Source organism: Sphaerodactylus townsendi, linkage group LG08 (assembly GCF_021028975.2).
Source record: "Sphaerodactylus townsendi isolate TG3544 linkage group LG08, MPM_Stown_v2.3, whole genome shotgun sequence".
Lineage (NCBI taxonomy): Eukaryota > Metazoa > Chordata > Lepidosauria > Squamata > Sphaerodactylidae > Sphaerodactylus > Sphaerodactylus townsendi.
The window spans coordinates 29,279,788-29,302,373 of record NC_059432.1 but is presented as its reverse complement, the minus strand read 5'-3'; the positions used below and the strand labels follow the sequence as shown (position 1 = coordinate 29,302,373).

Sequence of the window (22,586 nt, the reverse complement as noted above, 5' to 3'; positions counted from 1 at the left end):
CCAGCTATGGCTCAAAGGTTGGCGCTGTGTGTCGCTGCTCCTCATCTACAGCCATTCTCTCTCCCTCTCTGCCGCCCCCTGGCTGAAACTTGGAATTGCAGCCAGGAACATTCCTGATAGATTAACCCTTGGAACTCTCCGCTGTTTTCAGCCCGGCTTGAATAATTGTTGGAACAACGCCTTCTCTCACAACCTTGCTTTCGTGAGAGTCACTGAACCTACAATGCTAAAGACGATCAGTAGATCTCCCTAAGCTCTTGAGAAACCCATGGACTCTAACGCCATCGCTCTGTAGCTTTGGTAGTCAAACAGCAAGAGCCATGCATTGGACAATTATGCAACCACGGGTTGCCTTCCTTCCTTACATCTAGCCTATGTACTGTTTAGCTATGTTTATTGTTTTCATTTATGTGATGTCGCCTATCTACAAACATGCATGTCTTGTATATATTGTTGCCGACGCAATGTCTGATGCCTTGCCCCTTTATGCCCATTGGAGCCGACCTCCAAGGGAATTGTTGAGTACTATGACCGACTGATTATTGAAGTTACTGCATGCCTTAATTTTAGAAGTTATCATTATTTGCTGTTGTTGCATTCCCGCCTATCTGCCTGCCGGGACTCTCTACTGCCGTCTCACCATTGTTTTGCATCAGGCTTCACCTCGGGGAGCCCAAGCACCGGTGCCGCTCCGCCCCTCCCCTCGACCCCCCCCTTTTTGCGGGAGCGACGCAGCGGCTCTAGCCAAGGCGGGAGTATGTTTCCCTTGCGACTCCCCTTGTGGGAGTCCCGGACTTGTTTCATGTAACACTAAGACTATCGGCCCGTTCTGGCCTGTGTCCTTCTTGAAGTCTACCAACTCTACCTCCACCGCTCTGGATGCCCTGGCCTCCGAGCAGCAGGAACTTCATCAAGCGACCTTAGATAATCGTTACGCTATTGATTACTTGCTGTTGTTGCATCACCAAGGTTGTGAGAATGTACATAATATGTGTTGCTTTAACCTCTCTGACAATTCCCAATTGATTCATATGAAAGTACGTGAGCTGCAAGAAGTTGTATCTAATCTGAAATATGATGTTTTGCCCCATTGGTGGTCAGCCCTCTGGAGCTGGCTGCCGGGAGGATGGTTGAGTGCTATTGTACAGCTCTGCATTGGTTTAATTGTATGCCTGCGTTATGGGATCCTGTTTGCGTTCAGTGTGTGTCTAATGTTGCCTGTAGCGTGTGTAGAAGCCCCTCGAATTTCCCCTGCCCGCAGCCAAGTTCTAATGCTACACAAGCAGCTTTCGGTCCAGCTTGACCAGGCAGTAGGAGGAGACGGCGTCCCTTTAAATCACCTAGCATTTCGGTCCCCTTCTAAAATGTAAAAAAGGAGGAGATGTAGTAATGCACTGCTGACCCAGCAGCACCGTGGTAGAAACGTTGGGGCGTAGCGGACCTCACGGCCTTCTGGTCGCACCGCACCCCCTCTCCTCATCCCCCTATGTGTCACGGGCCATGATCTGTCTGGTTGAGTCACTGGGCGTAGTGATAATGGTCGTGCTCCCAGGAGAAGATTAGGCTCAGGCAGCTTACGGCTCCTCTCCGCACGTAGCCAGGTGAGATCATGCATCACATGATGATCTCCAGGTCTCCCGGTCTCCCGCTCATCTCCCTACCCACCTCCTTTACACGCCCACAATGAAACCCTAATAAAAGGTGCCAGAGACCAGCACAGGGAGAGTTGTCAGGATCACGAAATCCCGCGCTTCCTGTTGCTGACGCTCTCCACCAGATGAAACCTCCTCCGCGTCTCGCCTATTCCTTAGCGACGACCCTGCGGGGATGACTACATTTTTGGCCTGTAAGGGGCATATTTTTAAACTAGTGGCAACAAACCTGCAGGGTATCTTCAGGAGTCTCTCTTGATGATACCACCCAGGTTTGATAAAGTTTGGGTCAGGGGGTCCAATTTTATGGACCCCCCAAAAGGGTGTCCCCATCTCCCATTGTTTCCAATGGGGGCTAATAGGAGATGGGGGCTGTCCCTTTGAGGGTCCATCAAACCCTGAGCCAAACTTCACCAAACCTGCGTGGTAACATCAAGAGAGTCTCCTGAAGACATCCTGCAAATTTGGAGCTGCTATCTTAAAAAATGCACCCCTGACAGGCACCTCAATAAATTTTCCCAGATTCTCCTTTTGACTCACCAGCAGCTCTGCAGGAAATTTGGTGCCCCTGGCATACAGCAAGACCCTAACCAGAGCCCCCCCCCCCCAAATAAAATCTCCAGCACAGAGCCAGCTGGGCATAACAGCAAGCCCCCCTCCCCCCCACACACACACACTGTTTCCAATGGAGGGGAAAGGCAGCATTTTTCGCTCCAGAATAGTAGAGGCAGGCTCTCCCTTCCACACCCACAACAACACCTGTACCTCTTAAAACAAAGCCACTCTACAACAAAACCTAATGAAGAAGACAAGAACTAAGCACACCCCAGCACCATAACACAGTCCAGTGACACAGCCACAGCAGGTCAAGACAGGGGGCATGTTTGCCAGCCCTGACTCCCACCGAAACACCACAGCACTATTTATTTGCAAACCCAGAACATTCACTTTTATTTTAACCTGCTAATATCCTATTAAGTAGGATACTGAAACCCTAGCTCCGTGGTGGCGAACCTTTGGCACTCCAGATGTTATGGACTACAATTCCCATCAGCCACTGCCAGCATGGCCTTCGCCATGCTGGCAGGGGCTGATGGGAATTGTAGTCCATAACATCTGGAGTGCCAAAGGTTCGCCACCACTGCCCTAGCTGATTTAAATGAACAACTCTAATTAACCCTATCAAGCCCTTTCACAATTAGACTAGTTAAATGAAATTTTTTGAAAACTGGCTCACGTCAAATACTAAAACCCCAAAAAGATAACCACAGGAAGGCTACTCTAACTGAGCATGGAACAAACAAATCCCCCAAACCCCCTCTAAAGTACAGTGGGGAGACCCACAGGCCCGCTCAGCCCACAACAAGACCTACCACCACCAGCAACAGAAACAAGCCACTACGAAGGAAAAGCAAAACCTCCTAACAGTTTGGATTTGGAGCAGGAAACTAAAGGGTCAAACTTAAAAGGGGAAGCAACACAACAACACCAACACAGGGAGAAAAATGAGTGACCCAAAGGAGAGAACTCGACTTTGGGAGACCTGAACCAAAAAAAACCACAAATCTTCTAACCAAAGCAAAGCAAGAACAGAAGCAGCACACGGGAAGGGGGGGGAGATAAAACTGGGAGGCAGTTATGCAAAATTTTTACAAATTCAAACTAACAGGAAAACAAGGGAAAACAACAAGCTACAGCCCCCCCCCCCCCCGGTAAGTAAACTTTAACGAAAGGTAAGTCTGCATGGTCCTAAGACCTTACCCCCCCCCAAACACCCAAACAACCAAAAAGCTGAATTGAAACCATAGAAACAAAGACAATGTTGCTAACAGCAACTTAACAGTAACAGTTGAACAAATTAAACTTCAAATCAATAGAACCGTGGGCTTTGGTTCTACACCCTCAGCCCCCCCTCCAGCAGCAAACAATTATAACAGGAAAGCAATAAAGTTTTAAAAGTTAGTAATATCAAATGTTTTTGAAAAATAAAACTTGGTTAGTGAAATAAAAATCTGTGTCTTCTCCTCTCCAGAAAGGCCTCCTCTGCAGGGCTGGTGTGTCCCATGAAGCCAGGCTCTCAATGACCAGTCACCAGATAGAGGGAGGACAAGTTCAAGGCTCTTGAACTATCACACTACCTCTCTGAACTCTGGCACAGAATGTGCTGACTAGGAACCAGCACTGAAATTTATATTTTTTGGCCAGCCAGCCAGGCAACCCAAATGGAGTTTGAATATCCCAGGGAATGAAAATCATCCCAGTTTTGCTTGGGCAGATTAAACTTTTCCTCTCCTCCTGTGTCCTGTCCCTCAAGGTGTAAAGCTTTGCAAAGTTCTAGCTACCAGAAATGCAATCACTGGCTGGCTGAGTCATCCAATCTCCAATTTGTTGCCCTGGAAACAAATTAACAACAGAGTTCCAGGGAAGGAGAGAGAAAGAGACTCAGCCAGAGTCAGCTCAAGAACCAATTCTTCTTGGCTTCAGGCTGCTCCCCGTCCCCACCCAGACCCCACCAGAGAGCTTCCAACACACACATAGCAATAGTAAATAAGGTGGAGGGAGATTCTCGGGGGGGGGGGGGGATTCTCTAGTTTTAACTATACAGTCAAGTTAGTTAACTTTAAAGGGAGTCCAAGGCAGCTAGCCGCTATTGAAGGCTCCCTTTAAAGTTTAAATCCCCGGAATGCAGAATGCCGAACATCTATTCGTCATTCAACATTCTGAGCTATTCGGATCGGCTTGTATTCGGGGCTGATAAAAGCCGGAAAAAGACTAATATAGCTTTTTAACAATTCAGATGTACCGAATGACCAAGCCTGGCCACAACCATTTTTTCTGGATCGTATCTTCTGTTTGTTCATTTAAATACTGATTGATCTGCTTAATAGGGTAGATGATGAACAAAGACAATAAAACCTTAGGAATTAACTGTTTGACAAAACAATTAGCAACTAATAAGAATGCTGTATATTTTATGGGTGGTAACCAATTAAAGGACATGCAGTGTCCAAATTTGCTGCCTCTCGCTTCTTACCCAATGGAGGATGATCTTCTTTGTCCTCCTCATCCTCGTTAAGAAAATGACCGAGAGGCTGGTAGTGGAAAGAATTAATACAGGAAGAACTAGATATCCCTAAACTGATTCCCATCACTCCTATGTTAATAGAATCTGTAGAGCAATAAAGATTCCAGTATTAAAATGGTTACACATATTAAGTCTTCATAAAATACAGCCAAATGTTCAAGCAACACATGTCCAATTTTGCACCTACCTGAGCCAGCAGATCCTTTATTAGTCCATGGATGATTAGCATAATCAATAACAGTACAAGAACGGCGGTGCTGCGAGTCTGGCTAAAAGGCAAGTAAAACAGTTATAGCACGATCATGATTTTACAAAGTTTAGATACAGGCACAGCATTTTTCCATGTGAAGGAGGAGCTATCTGCCATCTACAGATCTGCATAGTTTTAAAAAGTACTCTGGGACGTTATGAGGAATGGGAGTTCCCAGCAAACCTTTCATATTCAGCATAGCCTTCCCTCTCTATGTTGTTCAAGTGGCCATTGTCCAGATTTCAACTAACTTGTGCAGCACACAGAGAACCAGCAATGTCCTGATCTATACTTCCAAACGTGCAGAGACTGGAGGAGCAAATAAACAGCACTCTACTGAGCCTTGTGGAGAAATGCTACTTGTCCTACCCTTTCATGACATTAGGAAGTACAAAACAGCAGCCCTGAAGTTTCATTAAGCCTAAACAAAAAATAAGGTAAGAAACACCCAGGTAAGGACACCTGGCCCACAGAAACAGAGATGAATTCAGTTATTCATATAGTAGAGGAGTGGAATTGGAAGGGAGGAATGAGGGTAAGACTAAACAAGAAACAAGGAACAAGGTTGGCCAAACCCAAAAAAACTTGCGACACAACAGGAATTGCACAAGGAAGCGTTAATACCAACAATGACTAACGTGCATATATACAATATTCACAAAATAACATAATCAGGAATGATTCCACGAGTCCATAAGGTTCTCCCTCTATAAATATTTCATTCACAGTCCAATGGAAAACATGGAAAAGGCACCGGTTCAAGAAACAGCAACCTGCCGCCAAATTGTACAAGTTCAAAAGAGCAGCAAGGTTCAAAGAAGCAGCAGCAAAACGCCTGCGCGCTGAAGTGCGTTTTCGCTAATCTTCTTCAGTGCATGTGCGTCCTCTTTAGTGCATATGTATAGTATTAGTACTTATTTCCATCATTCAAAAATTGTTATATGCTACCAAAGTATGTTGCAAATCATTCACTAGGTGTTCTTTCTAGGATTCTTAGTAGGATTTCTAGGATTCATATAGTAGCGCCAGGAAAATCCAGGATGACTTAGGAAGAGTGACTGATGAAAACCTAATTGGTAGCCAGGCGCTCAAGAGCCATAAGCTAATATTCAAAAGCTTTGTACTTACAGTTGTTTTCCTTAATACAGGTAAGAAAAGGAAGTGTCCTGTACTTATAAACTTTGCATTGCAGCCTCTTCACCTTGGTGTTTTCCGCTTAGGTGGCAAAATAAGGATCTTATCAGTGTCTGGATGTAATTTGGCACCCCTTACCCAAAATGCATGGGATGTGTTGGGTCTGGAGAAGCTCTCAGGCAACACAAATCTTTCGTGTACTGGCTGGTGGTTTATTTCATCTGCTATTGCACTGCGAGCTCGGTTGGCACTCCCCTGGGATTTCTGCAAAATAAAATCAACCAAAAACATGACATCTAAAAAGAGTGCATATGTTTGGAAACTGAGATTTATTGCAACTCAAACCAGGATAACAATACTAAAGCATGATAATGTTCTGGTTTCTAAGCTAATATTCGTAAGGGTTCCAGGTGGATCACAATCCGACGAATTAGCGACTATAAATAGTCAACATTCAATTTCAGTATTTGCAGCATTTTTTAAAAATTGGCCTTTCAAATAAACCACAACAATTTCTTTAAAATTCTCTTGGAGATTAAGACCAGAAATGTATTTTCAAAATCTCAGCCGATTTATTAATTTCAGACCTGGCTAATTTGTGGAACTCAAGCTGGTTTACAAAATAAATAAAATTATTATGAAAAACATATAAAAGGCCACAATTTAAAATCTCCACTTAGGACTGACGATAAACTAAACTGGTCAAATACAGTCCTAAAGAAAACTGCCCTCGACTACTTCCTAAAAATCAGACATGAGGGGACCAGGAACACCTGTTTCATAATTGTGGGACTGCCGCCAAAAAGGTCCTCTCCCATGTGCCCATCAGTTGAGCGTCTTGGATTGGTGAGACAGTAAGGAGGAACCTAACCGTGCGACCTTAATTCCCGGGCAGTTTTATTTCTTAAGATCCACTACCATTCTGAAGCTTGGATTCTCGGTCACAGGAACAACGGCTTACCATTGGCTTTTGGGATCCCAAATGTTCTACTGCATCTACAGAACTAATAGGAGGCAGGAGATTATTTCGGCTCAGAGGCATCGGGGAAGGTGACGACAACTGCTCATTTGCAGTGGTGCTGGAAAAATCAACAGCAATGATTAAAAGCTGCCCATTAGCACTGGAAGCGATGAGACAACATGAGCTCAAGGTACATAAAACAAATGGTGCGTGCGAAGCTGATGGAAAATGACGAGTGGCTCTTCGGGAGCTTTTGAGATTGGGGCTGAAAAGGAGAATTCCGTACTGGATGACATTTCAGTGGACCCGAGAAGCTGGGGGATCTCAAAATTTTCCTAGACTTTTTCTCTTGCTATCAATCCCTGGTTTCTCTTGCATTTTTCCAGCTTCTTCCTTTGCTCAGGAATAAAAAGACTCGCTTAGGGTCAGCAACAACCACAATGATCTTCCATTAGCAACCAATCCCCTTTCCCACCAGCTCTACTTTAGGGGTTTATCCACAAAATGCCTTCCTTGTAGCTCACCCCAAAATGCCGTGGCTTTTTTTCCTACACAATCAAGAGTCAAGGAAACTGCTCTCAAGTGGGTAGGCCCCATTCCTAACAAACAGCAGCAAGTTTATTTCTTGCCACAGGCCTGACCCTGAAAAATGGAGCAAGGCTCAATACTCACCTGACACCCCATTGGGAAATCACCAAGGACTATGATTATGTACAAATTTAGATGCAAGAGACATGCTAATGAAACAGTTTCATAGGCAGATATCATCCTAACAGTGAAGCCAAGTGCCTGACAAGCATCTCAGCAAATGGCTGAAATGGATGAAGCAACTGGTCAGAGTCTCAACTGAAATAAAATTGGCGTTGGGCAGCAAAGGGAAGCTTTTGCAATATCCAAATCGAGTTCTTTGACTATCAGCACTCGTTCACTGATTGTATGGGAGGTGCACACACTAGGAGTGATTTGACTGCAGTCCTGCGGCTTATTACTCCACGCCACGGAATTCCTGATTTGTACATTTAGTATACCATGAAATGATAATGCAGAAAGACTGTCTCTTACTAGACTGCTTCAGGGAATAGCTTAAGAGTATAAAGTAAATTTAAGGACAGACAACTGCCCCTTCCACCCAGCCTTTTGGGCAGCAAAAGATTAGGTCACCATTGTTCACCATTCCATTTTATTTGGCTGCTCCCTTGGCCCCTTTGCAGACTGCTTTCTGTAAGACCATTTCCAAAGAGACACTGGGATCAAAACAAGAGTGGCACAGAAACGTACAGTCGTGTTCCCCTGATGACTTCATCCATGGATCTCGGAGTCCCTGAGCGAGAGTAACTGGTGTTGATGGGATGCAAGGTACGTGGTGGCGGATTACGCCTTCTAGCAGACTGAGCAGAGTAGGACAGAGAAGATGTGCTGAGCTCAAGAGTACGATTCGGCCAAGCCCTGGTTGACAGTACAGAACTGGAGCCTGGCCTGGTGAGCGATCTGTCATCTAAGTCTCTGATGGGGAAGGCAGGGGGGAGAGAGAGCACAGGAGCAAAATGAAACATTCACTATCACACTAGCAACATGGATGAACAGAGTACAAATATGGCAATCCTGATCTAAAAAGCCCTCATATAGGAGAGTCGGGCAAATTTTCATTCAGTGTTTCCATTAGCAATTACAAGACGACACCAGTGGCCAATCCACTACTCTAGTCACTTTAACAAAAAATGAAAGTTGCATTAAATCCTGTGTATATTTCAACAACTATTAACCAGGGTCCTCTGGACAAATTTCTGTGGTTTTAGGAATTTATTTTGGCTTTGAGGGCTTGATGAAAAGGTGAGCTTGGTGGAAAGGTGGGTTTTCAAAACAAATTGGACGTAGAATCTGCAGTTCAGCCTTTAACATATGCAAACACTGGAAAGCTGACTTGTAAACAAGCTTTGTCAGAATTGAAAAAAGGCAACTAGCCTACAGAGTGACACCCTTCTAGGCCCACTGAAGTCAAGGGGGCTTGGAGTGGCGGTGGACAGTGCCATCAAATCACAGCTGACTCCTGGTGACCCTGTAGGGTTTTCAAGGCAAGAGATTTGTCATTGCCTCCCTCTGCGTCACAACCTAGATATCTCCCATCCAAATACTAGCCAGGGCTGAGTAACTCTGCCAAGATCAGACTGGCGGGGGCCAAAGGGGCTTAGCAAGATGTCGTTCTTCTTGGGACTTCATTTTAGATCTCTACAGCTGTCTTTATTACAGCTTTCCTAGCTGGAGATGCACCCTTTCAAGTTCACTGAATTCAATGCAAATTAGAAGTCTAAAACTCTGCTTAGGATAGCACCATAAGTCTCAGGTTGACCAAAATATTAAAGTGTGTGCTTAAACCGACGTGTTGGTTGCTTCAATACAATCGCATGCAGGCTACGAAATGAAGTAGGTTTAACTGCCCATTTGAATCAAGGTCGAGGGATACGCACAAATGTGCTGCTTCTCACAAAATATAAAAAACAGGAAGATGTTCAAAAGTTGCTCATGAAATTTGCTGCCAAGTGACAGTTTGGAGCAAGTATACATGTGCTGGCTCAGCAATTATTAGGTGAGTATTCATACAGAACAAAAAAGGCTGCTATTCTTACAATATTTTATCCATCAGAGGCAAGTTCCTTTGGTATAAGGGGATCCCATGAATCACCATCAGGCCGTTCAAATTGCGTTGAGGACTGCAGCTTGTTCCTTGAGAAAGATTTACCTGCACATTACAAGACAGTAAATTTCCCCAGAATTAACTGAAATGTGATGGCGAGGATGTGCTTATTTTTATATTTATGCCTACTACATATTAAAGAGAAAAGAATATCGAGATTTTAAAGAAAAGCTGGGTGCCAGCTTCATAGCCCAGGTTCATATCATCAGGCCATGAACAATTATACACAGAATATTTTCTGTGTGTTTTTTATTTTTCTATGTATATTGTTTGCTACGTGATACTATTTCACAAGGCTCTCGTTCACGTGAGGCAGTTACATTAACTAAAGATTACATAAATGGATTTGGAGTAGGGCAAAGTATGGTTCTCTTGTGTAAAAGATTTTCAGTGGAACTTCCTTCAACCTAGGCTTGCTTAGAATTGCTGCACAACCTAGGCTTGCATAGAATTGCTTCACAAAACACACACCACTTTTTAAGCAAATATCAGGAATCAGGGAACCCACCCTTACGGCCAAACTAGATAATATCACAGCCATTTTGGCTCTTGAAAACAGCAGAGGGAGAGAGGACTCTCCACCCCCAGAACAGTGGCCCCTACCGCACATGCAGAATAATGCACTTTCAATCCCCTTTCAACCCATTTTGCAGCTGAATTTTACTGTGTGGAATAGCAAAATCCACTTGAAAACAGTTGTGAAAGTGGATTGAAAGTGAATTATTCTGCATGTGTGGAAGGGGCCAATCTCTGGCAGAATTAGTCTCCTGTGACATTTTGAAAAGTTTTTCTAAAAAGCTTTAAAAGTAGCTTACGACATCCTCTCCTTCATTTTACCTTCACAACAATTCTGCCAAGTAGGTTAGATCAAGAGTGTGCAGCAGGTCAACAGTCACCCAGCACAGTGGGGATTCAAACCTGAGTCTCCCAGATCCTGCTCTGACACTCTAGCTATTACACCATGCTGGACTTTTTAGATTGTTTACTGAATGTTCAGGAATCTGGAATGTTACAATCTGGAATGTTATAATCGTATGACTATTACAAATATTGGTAAGAAGAATTTTAATGCCACATCCTAAGGCTCCTAATTGCCTTTTCAGTGCAAGAAGAATCTTAGTAAGAGTGTGACTTATTTGGAAGCTAGTTCTGCAGCAGCAAATGTGCCTCACTTCAGTGCAAGCAACTTGAGGGTTGTCACATTCTCCTGTAGTTCTGCTAATTTGCTAAAATTGCAGCAAATCCACCCATTGCAACGACACTGACAAAAAAAATGCTCCCCCCCCACCCCCGCATACATACTTCTAGTGATTTTCTCTTCTTTTTGGTTTTGCATCCGCGTCTGTGCTTTGAGTACTATACACATAATAAGGTGTGCAAGGTGGGGACAGAGGATTGGATAGGAAAGCGAAGGGGAAAGAAATAAAAGGAAAGCGTTTGAGTTAGAAAGATCAAAAACTGATTAAACCTTAAATATTTATCAGTCAAGGGCCCCTACATACACCAAGAAATTGTTGCACAAGGAAAAAAAAGTTACTTTTTACTTCCAATCACCGAAGCCACGTTTCCAGCTGTTGTCTATTCAGCTGGGTGATCTAATATTTTCTGCAAAAATCACTGAGAGCCTCACAGTGTACTTATTATGAAAATCACACACCTGTGTTCCAACCCTTTAGAATGTGATCACCTCAAGGCTGAATGAAGGAGAATGTTTGCAAACCGAGAAGAGACAGAATTTTTAAAAGTTGGGACAAGACTATGACAGAAATTAAAGTTTAGAAATGACAGTTACAGTCAAACTGCAGCAACTTTTAATGTTCAGACTAGGAGACATCAAGGATGTCCATGCCTGGATATCAACGCAACCTGACACAGATCGCTTTGCATCGTAAACTTACCAGGTTGGGGGTGATGGAGGGCATTTTGGTTTGTGGCATTCGAGGTAACAACAACGGCAATGGTTCAAACTGCATAAAAGGGCTTCCTGCATCAGTTCTGCTGGCTTCTACGGTTATTATATTCTTCTCATCATCTACCAAGACCAGAACAATTAACTTCACCATGCTAGCAATTCTTAAAAGCAACATTTTAAGGAAAGTAATTTTTAATGTCCTGTAAGAATGGTATCAAAAATGGATTTAACAACTTCTAAAAATAAAAGCAGACCCAACAGGAGATTCTGCTGAGCACACTGGACTACAGATCATAGCTCGGTTTGCTGAAACACAGGAAAGATTAAAGACATAGTGGGTCGGATCCTGCATAAATCTTCCCCACCTTCACCATTCCAAAGCAGCCCAAATGCCCCCCAATTGTTATACTTGGGGGGACAGGGGAACCCTTGGCGAATGGGCACTTGAAGGCTACTGCATTAGAGGGAAATTATACTCTTTTCTTGTACATGCAGTTCTTTCCTACAGGATCCAACACTATGGGAGAAAGAAACATGGCAGAGAATGATTTTCTCAATGGCAACTATTGACCATAACTATTTAATTACCCAATTCCATGAGGAGCTGCTGCTTAAAAAAAATGGGTACCAAAAGGCCAATCCTGGGTGGGGGAGGGGGCAGAATCGGTCTATGGAGCTGGGCTATGCTAGTATATTTGCCTGCTAGCGTAAGTGCCATTTACTGGGAGGCAGGTAGGCACCACAAAGCTCAATGGTGCCCAACCTAGAAATGCCTGCCCCCTAAAGAGCTGTGCTAGCCTAAACCTGGCTGCTGGGACAGCTGGGGGCAGGGTAGGGGCATTCCCGGGGTGGAGCTGACTTTAGTCAGCTTTTGCTATCCTTTCAGGCTGGGAACGCCCTTGGTGTAGAACCTGAACTTATGCCACCCTCCGTTTTGCCCTATGAAAGGCTCTCCAGGTGGCCATGTTTTTTTCCCATTTTTGTAGCCTCCCCATATCCCCTGGAAAGTCCTCCGGAGCCACAGCGGGAGTGACACTGTCCCCAGCCACCGCAGCTTCTGGGTTGGACCAGAAGAGCCCAATGTGAGGTCCCAACTCTCTTTTGCAGAACGGGAGTTTACCAAAGTTAAGTGTGAAACATATATTCGAAAAAATACCTTAGGGGGAGGGGATGTGTTGTTTAGATGACATTTCAGCTGTGACACTCACCTGAGACTGACCCTTCCCAATGTCGGCAGATTAACTGTTCCATACAACCCAAAACTTCGCTCCACACATCATCAAAGACATAGGAAAGAACAGCATCTCTCATGCAGTATGACGGTGAGATTGGAGGGAAACCTAACTTCCGTCTGCCGGGTGAAATCCCCATTTTCCTTTCATGCAGCTCTTCCTCCCTGAGAAGAAGACAGGCAGCCAGCAGAAGTCAGAATATACTGAAGCAATTTTGCAGAATTATTTTCCACAAATTAGCACTCTGGAAATCCTGATAATGTTATCAAAAGTCTAGCAATAGAACTGAAGTAGTTCAGTGCTCAAAGATCTGAAGCAGAAGTGGGTTATATTTGAAACGAACCGGTTTCGTACGAAAAATACAACATCCAATCAATTCCAGAAATCTTAGCCAATCCTTCTTATGAATTTTACAGCACCACACTATACAGAGTTACTGCAGTCTGGACTAACTCTGCATAGGACTGCATTGTTGCTCAGTGAAAACTATATAAATGTGAACACAAACAAAAAATAAAATAAAAGCACACTTCCACTTGTTTTAGAGCAGTGGTTTGTTTCCCCACATACCCCTTGGCACCCCATTTTCTAAAACCATACCCCCATAGTAGCGAACCCAATACGTAATTTTTTTCACACACACCCAATGCTCTGATGCCTACCCAGGCTGGGAACCGCTGTTTTAGAGGATAATTGTCAAAGTCACAGGAACCAAGAATGTGCAGTTTTCATAAGTACCTCCATCAAAAATCATTTCAACGTTTTTGAAAAAGAGTCGTCCAATAGACGTCCAATAGACCTTTTAGTCTATTTAAAGGATTCTAATTGAATGTATCTAACAGATGTATTGATAAAAGATTGCAACCCTCATTAAAACATATACGTTAAAGACTGCAACTCTCATTAAAACATATACATTTATTTTGTTCATAAATGAAGCAATTCATTATGCGATGTACTGAGTTAAAATGTTAGGAGCAAACTGATACCAATTTAGAAATAAACATCCTCAGCCACCTACATTACACATCAATATAAGACTAACTGAATACCTACACATCTCTGCAGTCAAACGCTAAGTATTCCTCCATTATGCCTTCTGAGACAATCACCCCATCTTCTCTTTCTTCACTTTCCAACATACATAATTCGGGAGGTTTTGAAAAGTGAACTTCTTTAGAAACAGGAATTTCAGAAAGGGAAACTTTTTTGCCCAGAATACTAAACCTGAACAAAAAAATAAAAGAGGTCAAATTGATTTTAGGTGGGTACAAGCAAGGAGGAATTCATTTCATTTGTAACAACAACAACAACAACAACAACAACCTTTATTTGGCATTTAAAAATAGGTTCTAGAGCATTACCAGACATTTTTGAAATACAAATCAAGAGTACATTCAAAGCGCAGACAGGAAAACTATAGCAGTATACATTACTTAGAAAGTTCTGTCACTTGTAAAAGAAATTTTGCTACTTTTTCCAAGAGCATGACATCTGTGTTGTTTAACAGAAGCTCCACAACAAAACAGTCAGAGTCACTTTCAGATTTGTCTAGGGCCAGCCTGGGAGAGAAATTCCTAATGCCCATATATCTCGGACAGTCAAGAATAATGTGAGCAAGAGTCTCCACTTGATTTTTACAGTGTGGACAAACCCGATCCTGGAGAGGTATGGATAAGTAGCGACCCTTTGTAATGGCCGATGGGAAGGTATTGGATCTGGCCCTTGTGATAATCCATCTCTGTTGGGGTTCAGACATTTCATTTGTATATACAACTGTATGGTTTTGATATCAGTGACATCAAAACTTCCATCTGAAAACAAGGGGTGACTTTTGAAGGATGACTAATTAGCCTATACATACTAATGCACATAAGACCTAAGAGAGAAGATTTCTTATGAGTCTCCATCTTCATTGCTGCCCACCCCACAGTAAGTTTTGTACAGAAGGTCCTGGAAGGTTACTGTCCCTTAGCACAGGGTTATCTTGATGAACAGATGAGGGCTGCTATGGGAATATAGGTGACATCTCTGTGTGTGAGATGCTACTTCTCACATAAGTCTGCATCCAACCCCCTTCCCTCAAGCTGTCCTCTGGAAGCTTGTGCAGAACCTCTAGTTAGAAGTTAATATTGCTCCTTCTGCCAAAGTGATACCCAAAGAAGATGCTTATATCCTGCTGTTCTCTACCAAAAGAAGTCTCAAAGTGGCTTACAAATCACCTCCCACCTCCTTCCCCCATAGGCACTTTGTGAGGTAGGTGAGGCTGAGAGAGTTTTGAGTGAACTGGGATTAGCCCAAGATCAGCCAGGAGGCTGCTGTTGAGGAGTGGGGAATCTAAGCGGGTTCTCCAGATTAATCTGTCACTCATGTGGAGAAGCAGAGAAACAAACCCAGTTCTCCAGTTCAGAATCCTTCGCTCTTAACCACTACACTATACTGGCTGAAGTTTCAGGTGCAACTGGCAAAAATCGCCCCCCCTTCTGTTAGCAAACATGTTCCACTGGAGCCAAGCAAGTTATCTGAAATGAATTAATACTGGTAGTTATACATCAATCATGCTGTAGTTACTTTCAAAATTATGGTTTATATATGAAGTCTAATACATTGCATACACTGACTTATAGATTTCCTGCCACATACAGATGGAACAATCCAAATTAATGGCCAGGACTTGAAGAAGACCACTCAATTTAAATATCTCAGATCACTGGCCTCAACAGATGGGGATACCCTACCAGATGCTCAATCTACAGTTAATGCAGAATGGATGAAGTGGCGGGAAACCACAGGAGTCCTGTGTGACAAAAGAATACCTGAACATCTGAAGGCAAAAGTGTACACCACAGTCATACACCCTGTGGCCCTATATAGAACAGAATGTTGGCCAACAACTCGGAAACATGATGGAAATGAAGATGCTCGGTGGATGCTTGGCCTGACTCTTTCCGATTGTGTTACAAACGAAGTCATATGGCAAAGACTCGGAATTATACCAATTACAAAGAAAATGAGGGAAACACGGCCCTGGTGGTATGGGCACATTATGCGGCTGGAGGAGACTTCTGTTGCAAAAGCGGCCCTAAACTTTGACCCTGGAGGCCACCGTCCACTTGGAAGACCAAAGAAACGGTTGATGGACTGGATTGCTGAAGGTATACGTGCTGTCAACCTTACCCCTGAAAATGTCCCAAATCGAGCTATTTGGCCAATAAAATGTCAGCACTAACCCCCTCAAGGGGAATACAAGAAGAAGAAGATGCAGAAAACAATAGGAAAAATTTTACATGACTTATAGGTGACTTATTCTAACACTGACACTTACTCACTAGGATCTTTCTCTTGCATTGGGCTTGTGTCTGACAAACTTGAGGTGCTGCAAGTAGAACTAGAATACCAGCCATAACCTTCATCCGTGGGGCTTACCACTTGTTTCCCCACAATCCTATAATAAAAGAAAACATTACAAAAGAAAAATTAAACAAACCAAAGTATCCTTAACAAAATAAGGTAACAGGTTCAAGGCACCCAGCAGACATACTTAGGATAGAGTTCAAACAAAATCTTTGACATGTGAGAGCACTTTATTCTGGAGAATAAAGTACTCCCCTATTCTTAAATAGAATGAAACCAACAGGCTTAGATTGGAGTAACTCTTTACATGATTATAGGGTCTGAAATCTAAACATTCTGGTTGCACATCTGCTTAAATCAGAGCTTCCCAACATGGGGCCAGGGGCACCATGGCACCCACTAGTACCTTTCCTGGTGCCCACCAGTGTTTTTAAGGAGGAGGGCATGTTGAAACTTTTGCCCAGCAGGACATCTGATTGGCTGTGCAGATTTTTTAAAAACCTTGATTTGGCAGTTGCTGCCGCCCTAGCACGAGGATCTTTGCTGCATGACTGAGAGCTCGATGTATGCAAGAAAGTATTTTTAAACAATATGCTCCTTTAAAAAGACATCCTGCTAAACAGCCTTTATCTCATATGTTGAAGAATTACTACTGCAGTTATGCTTAACCTCATTCCCCGACATTTGCATCCTGCAGCAATCATTTTGTGGCTGAGCTCACCATCCTGCATTGGAATCTCAAAAAGGCTTGGGATCTCTATCTTAAAACATCAATAAAAAACGATAATGTGCAACACTGTACTGATAAGGCACTTAGTATGTTCCAAAGGAGGCATTTCTTAGTTCTGTGCTGCTCAGTATCAGTGCAGAGAATCAGAAAGAAATAGCTGTCATAATGGGGTGCCATGACTCAGGAGAGATGGGAGAAGCACAGTTAACCATTGGCAGCAGATGACTGCACAAGTTGGTGTTGCACCATAAAACTTTCCATTCCATTGTCAGCTCGAGAAAGGAGGAATGCAGTTCTTCAGAAGGAGGTGCTGATGTGCACGGCTACTAACTTGGCTACTATGGATCAGTATTGACTTTGACATATGGAACAGGAGTTGGATGCAGTATAAGAAGAAGCATAGAGTAACACATGCCCTTTGCTTTCCAGTTCAACTTGGGAAAAACCTGCTGTTAAAATAGGGTATAGAACAACCTGGAGATTGGGGCCAGCCATGATTGGTAGTGCATGCTGTAACCTTGACAGCACCAAGAGCACAGCTGTGCACTACTGATGCTACGCCTGAATGTCAGACACCAGTTTAAAACTACCACCTTAGTCATATTTAGAAATCCAATATCCTCTATGAAAAATCCAGAATGAATATATTATTACGACACCTGAGATGGGGGAAGCTTGATGACCATTGTTGGCACTCTTCCTCTATGCCTTCAACATAGACACTCAGTTTCTGTTCATACAAAAGCTCGTCGATGTGTCTGAATATCTGTTGAACTTGCCGTGTAGCAGCTTTATCAAATTCCTGTGGGATGGGGAGACATTGGGGAAAAAATAGAATAAAAAGGGAAATAGATTGACTACTTAAATAAAGAAGGATACGCAAGATATGCAAAAATGGCCCTAAAATTTGACCCTGGTGGCCACCACCCAAGTGGAAGACCAAAGAAACAGTGGATGGACAGCATTGCTGAAGACATGCGTGCTGTCAACCTTACCCCTGAAAATGCCCCAAATCGAGCTATTTGGCGTAGAAAATGTCATTGCTAGCCCCCTCAAGGGGAATACAGCCCAAGAACAAGAAGAGAAGAAGACGCAGGACTGTTCTAGCATTTTGCAGGGTATGCAGAAGACTTTTCTCTTATGAAGTAAAAGAAAAATTAAACTTCCAATATACTTAAGCCAGTGGATGGCTTAAAGGAGATATTTGGCCAATATCTTCCTTGCTAAGGTCCTTTGCAGAGAACATTTTTTTTAAAAAGCACTAATCAAAATCCAAAACTGTAAAAAGATTCTGGGAAAAGGCATTGCTATGGATAGAGAAACTGGTGAAAAATAAAGTGGAATTAAGAAATGATCTATTATTTATGGGAATAATTGATGATGAAAAAATAGATATACAATATAGAAATAGGTATAAAACGTTGATTAGAGCAATACATGCAGTGATAGCGTTTGGATGGAAAGATAAGAAAAAATGGACGATTCAGAATTGGTTGGAATATATATGGGAACAAGTGACATTAGACATTTTTGAAATATTATCAAAGAATAAAACATGACAAGAAAAACAGAATGAAATAATGAAGATATGGACAAGTTATGAGAATTGGATGAAGGAGACGGGAGTCAAAGAAGACATATGGATAAGAAGACAACAACGAATGAACTTACTGCTGTTTGGTTAAAGAAAAGTAAAACATAATATTAGGGGAGGGTGGGAGGAAAAAAGGGAAAATGTACTGTTTGGAAATTATATCAGAAAGATGTAAATAGAACGATTATTTCAAACTATACAATAAAAAATATTTTTTTAAAAATCCAAAACTGAATCAATGAGAAAAGTGTGTTCTGAAGCACGACCACAGCTCAGCTGAAACTACAAGATATTGAGTCTACTTACATCATAGCCCCAAGAGAAGACTGAGCTATCTTCTGTGGAGTTTCCTGTGAAGCTCTGACTGGGTGACCACGAGTTTCCATTGCCCACAGAAGCGATCGGCTGGTAATTTAATTCTTTTGTGCTTTCGGAACCACTAAAATTCACATTTGGGGAAACAGAAATAATGACACATCAGAACAGGATTGAGTCACATGAATGATGGTGAGCGAAACTTTTTCTGTGAATTAGAAGACAAGGAGAACCAAAGAAAATGAACCTCTTAAAGATTCAAGTAAAAGTATGATAAAGGACACAAAGTCCTACTAATGTTTTTATCCATGCCTGACTCTTCAATGCTCAGATGGGAAATGCACACAAAGGATGTCTAATACTGATCAAACATTTAAAGCATTAATTTATTAGAGCGAGGAAAGAAATTGAGAGCTGCACTTAGATGTAATGATGAACCCTGGTTTGTCATGGGCTCCTCACCCTCTAATGCATGAACTCAGAGACCGATGACTTTCAAATAACCAACATGCCATATTTTGTTGTAGTATATGAAATGGATGAAAGGACAAACTGTGATTTGTTTCCTCACTTACAAACCAGCGTTAAACCATGATTTGAAATCTTATTTCGTGGGCAACAAACCACGGTTTGTTGTTTCACCAGGAGGTTTTCCATCTTTGAATTGCAAGCCAGGAAAGGAGAGAGGGAACAGGACCATGCAAGCCCAAAGACTTCAAAAGCTCATTCCTGTAACAGCAAAATATCTGAATAAAATATATGGTTCTAATGAAATAAAATGTAATTGCTTTGAAAGTATTACATGACATTCTATGTCACTGCAATCAATTATTTACAACTAACAATATTATGCAGATGAATGAATAATGAATAATTCTCATTTTTTGTCCTGGAGCCCCGAGGACATAATTTAAAAAATAATACATTATTTTCCATCACAGGATTAAAGGGAAGCAATGAATACCTGGCTTATCCTAAATGAAGTATGTGTGTATGACCTGACTCAGCAGCATGAAGGAACAAACAGCCTCTCTTTTGTCTTTACTATAATACCAGCTAAGGATATTCTTAGTTTTGTGGCAGAATTGACATTTGACCATCGGCAGCTAACTGGCAGTAACTGACTGGTCTTTAACAGGTACCTCAATCCTAATGGAAACATAGAGAACCACACCTGTTACCAAAGTACACTATGAAAGTGGATAGTAAAAAAAGTCCTGCTTTCTTCCCACAAAGCATAATAATAAAGGTACTACCCCAATACCTTAAGACATCTTCTTGGCTTCCAGTGGATGGATTACTGTCTTCTAGTGAATCTGGCAGGGGATGATGTTCTAAAGTATTCTTTGTAAGTCCTTGGCTAGTAGGAAAACCAGAACATTAGGTTTATCGAAACATAAAAGTTTATCTGTCACTGGTGTTCCTAAAGTTGTTTTTGTTGCTGTTTTACATTATGATGCCTATAAATAGAAATTTGTCTTCAAAGATCAGGGATTTAAACAGTAGTAGAAACAGAATTTCAGCATAGCAATTTCTACAAAGATAGGATAATTTGCAGTTATAAGGAGGCAGTTACAAGGCTATTTATTTATGAAAATGTTTACATCTACCTTTCCCGAGGAATCAAGGAATCCTACAATCCAGAATTAAAAGCACTGAATAACAACAAAACAGAAGTCCTGTTCCAATCTAATAAAATGCCTGCAACTCACATTCCACTAAAAGCTCTGGTGAATAAAATAGTCTTTCAGTGTCTCATAAAAGTTTCCATGGCCGGTGCTCCCTCACCTCTTTGAGGAGTCAATTCCAAAAACTGGGAGCAATCACCAAGTATACAAGGATGCTCACAATGCCAGGTGGGCCCCCTTTTGTGAGAGTGAACTCAGATGATGGCAAGCTGAAAACCATAGGAAAACTAGGTTTGTGTGCTCTTTTCTCCTCCTTTCCCCCATCCATTTTGAGCTGCAGACTACTACATCTACTGTGTGATTTGAGCTAACAACAGTTAGTGTCTGTTAGGGCAGATGTGACATTTCATCATGGTTATCTCTGAAACAGGGCAGCAGAAAGAAGCATGCTCGATTTACAAACTATGCTCAGGTGGTTCTGAATGTTACATCTGCACCTGGCCTGGTATATCAGGGTACTGTTTTAATGTGTAACACAGGGATATAACTAACAAGTTGGCTGCTATTCATTTTTTTGTTGCACTGCTTTTGAGCATTTACTTTGTTCTAATCACATTATATATGGAGTTCTGTAATGTTTTTTTTAATTCCCTAACAAATAGAAAGTAATGGAAAGTATAGGATGTTGCCCATTCCTTTCCCCTCCCCTCCTAGTGCTTACTAAGTATATTTTCCAGAATGCCTGCAGGAATGCCCTTCACCCACGCCCTGACACTGTTCATACCTCTCTTGCTATGAAGAGAAGGCTGACTTTTTTCTGGATTCAAAGCAACATTGTGCCCTACACAAAAGTCTAAAAGAACTATTATGTCTCTTTGGACTACAGGAAGACTGGACTTTCACTCCTGTTGGACTACAGGAAGACTGGAAGATGGCCAATGTCACACCAATATTTAAGAAAGGATCTAGGGGGGACCCAGGAAATTACAGGCCAGTCAGTTTGACATCTGTTCCTGGTAAATTAGTAGAATCTATCATTAAAGATAAAATTATAAAACATGTAGAAAAGCAAGACCTGCTGAGGAAGAGTCAGTATGGCTTTTGCAGAGGCAAGTCCTGCATTACAAACAGGTGTAAACAGGCATATGAATAAGGGGGAACCAGTGTAAACAGGCATGTGGATAAGGGGGAACCAGTGGACATTGTCTACTTGGATTTCCAAAAGGCTTTTGACAAAGTTCCTCACCAGAGACTATTGAGGAAAAACTCAGCAATCAAGGAATAAGAGGGGAAGTCCTCCTATGGATTCAAAACTGGTTGAGAAACAGTAAGCAAAGGGTGGGTGTAAATGGGAAGTTCTCACAATGGAGATATGTAGGGAGTGGTGTCCCCCAAGGATCCATTTTGGGACCGGTGCACTTTAACCTACCCGTATTCATAAATGACCTGGAAGTAGGGGTGGGTAGCGTGGTGGCCAAGTTTGCAGATGATACCAAATTATGTAGGGTGGTGAGAACCACAAAGGATTGCGAAGAGCTACAAGCGGACCTTGATAAATTAGGTGAGTGGGCTAAGAAATGGCAAATGCAGTTCAATGTAGCAAAATGTAAAGTGATGCACACAGGGGCAAAAAATCCAAACTTCACGTACACGCTACAGGGGTCAGTGCTATCAGTCACAGACCAGGAAAGGGATTTGGGCGTCTTAGTTGATAGTTCCATGGGAATGTCAACTCAATGCATGGCAGCTGTGAAAAAGGCAAACTCTATGCTGGGGAGTTTACATCCCTCCAAAATTGTTGGATTCTAATGTGCTGCTAAATGTAAATCTAGTTGTTGTTTTTGATTTTTTATTATTTTTACAAGATAAATCTAGTTCTACAGCAGACTAACACAGCTATGCTCTAAAATTAGGAATGATGTATGTGTGCTTCTTAGAAGGGAAAAACCAACCACGCAAGCCAACAGCAACATGAAGGTGCTCAACTCAGACACAGATTGAGCCATCTCCGTTCAAAAGGATAATTTCCCATCCGTATACAAGCATA

The 22,586-nt window shown here is 42.3% G+C and overlaps 1 protein-coding gene across 3 annotated transcripts in view; it reads right to left on the bottom strand.

Annotated features, from left to right (window-relative positions):
- The window catches only part of FAM149B1 (family with sequence similarity 149 member B1), a 30,190-nt gene that overhangs the window by 6,926 nt on the left and 678 nt on the right, over window positions 1–22,586 (bottom strand). The window contains exons 2-15 of one of the 3 annotated variants that reach the window (XM_048507079.1): window positions 20,176–20,271; window positions 18,903–19,035; window positions 17,662–17,804; window positions 16,244–16,363; window positions 13,975–14,145; window positions 12,895–13,082; window positions 11,673–11,806; window positions 11,077–11,130; window positions 9,707–9,819; window positions 8,361–8,585; window positions 7,083–7,200; window positions 6,260–6,385; window positions 4,925–5,006; window positions 4,687–4,821 (exon numbers count right to left, since the gene is read on the bottom strand). In XM_048507079.1, coding sequence (XP_048363036.1) covers window positions 4,687–4,821; window positions 4,925–5,006; window positions 6,260–6,385; window positions 7,083–7,200; window positions 8,361–8,585; window positions 9,707–9,819; window positions 11,077–11,130; window positions 11,673–11,806; window positions 12,895–13,082; window positions 13,975–14,145; window positions 16,244–16,363; window positions 17,662–17,804; window positions 18,903–19,035; window positions 20,176–20,271 — 1,838 coding nt within the window. The remainder of the gene's footprint in view (window positions 1–4,686; window positions 4,822–4,924; window positions 5,007–6,259; window positions 6,386–7,082; window positions 7,201–8,360; window positions 8,586–9,706; window positions 9,820–11,076; window positions 11,131–11,672; window positions 11,807–12,894; window positions 13,083–13,974; window positions 14,146–16,243; window positions 16,364–17,661; window positions 17,805–18,902; window positions 19,036–20,175; window positions 20,272–22,586) is intronic. The other 2 variants (XM_048507082.1, XM_048507081.1) reach the window with 2 other exon arrangements.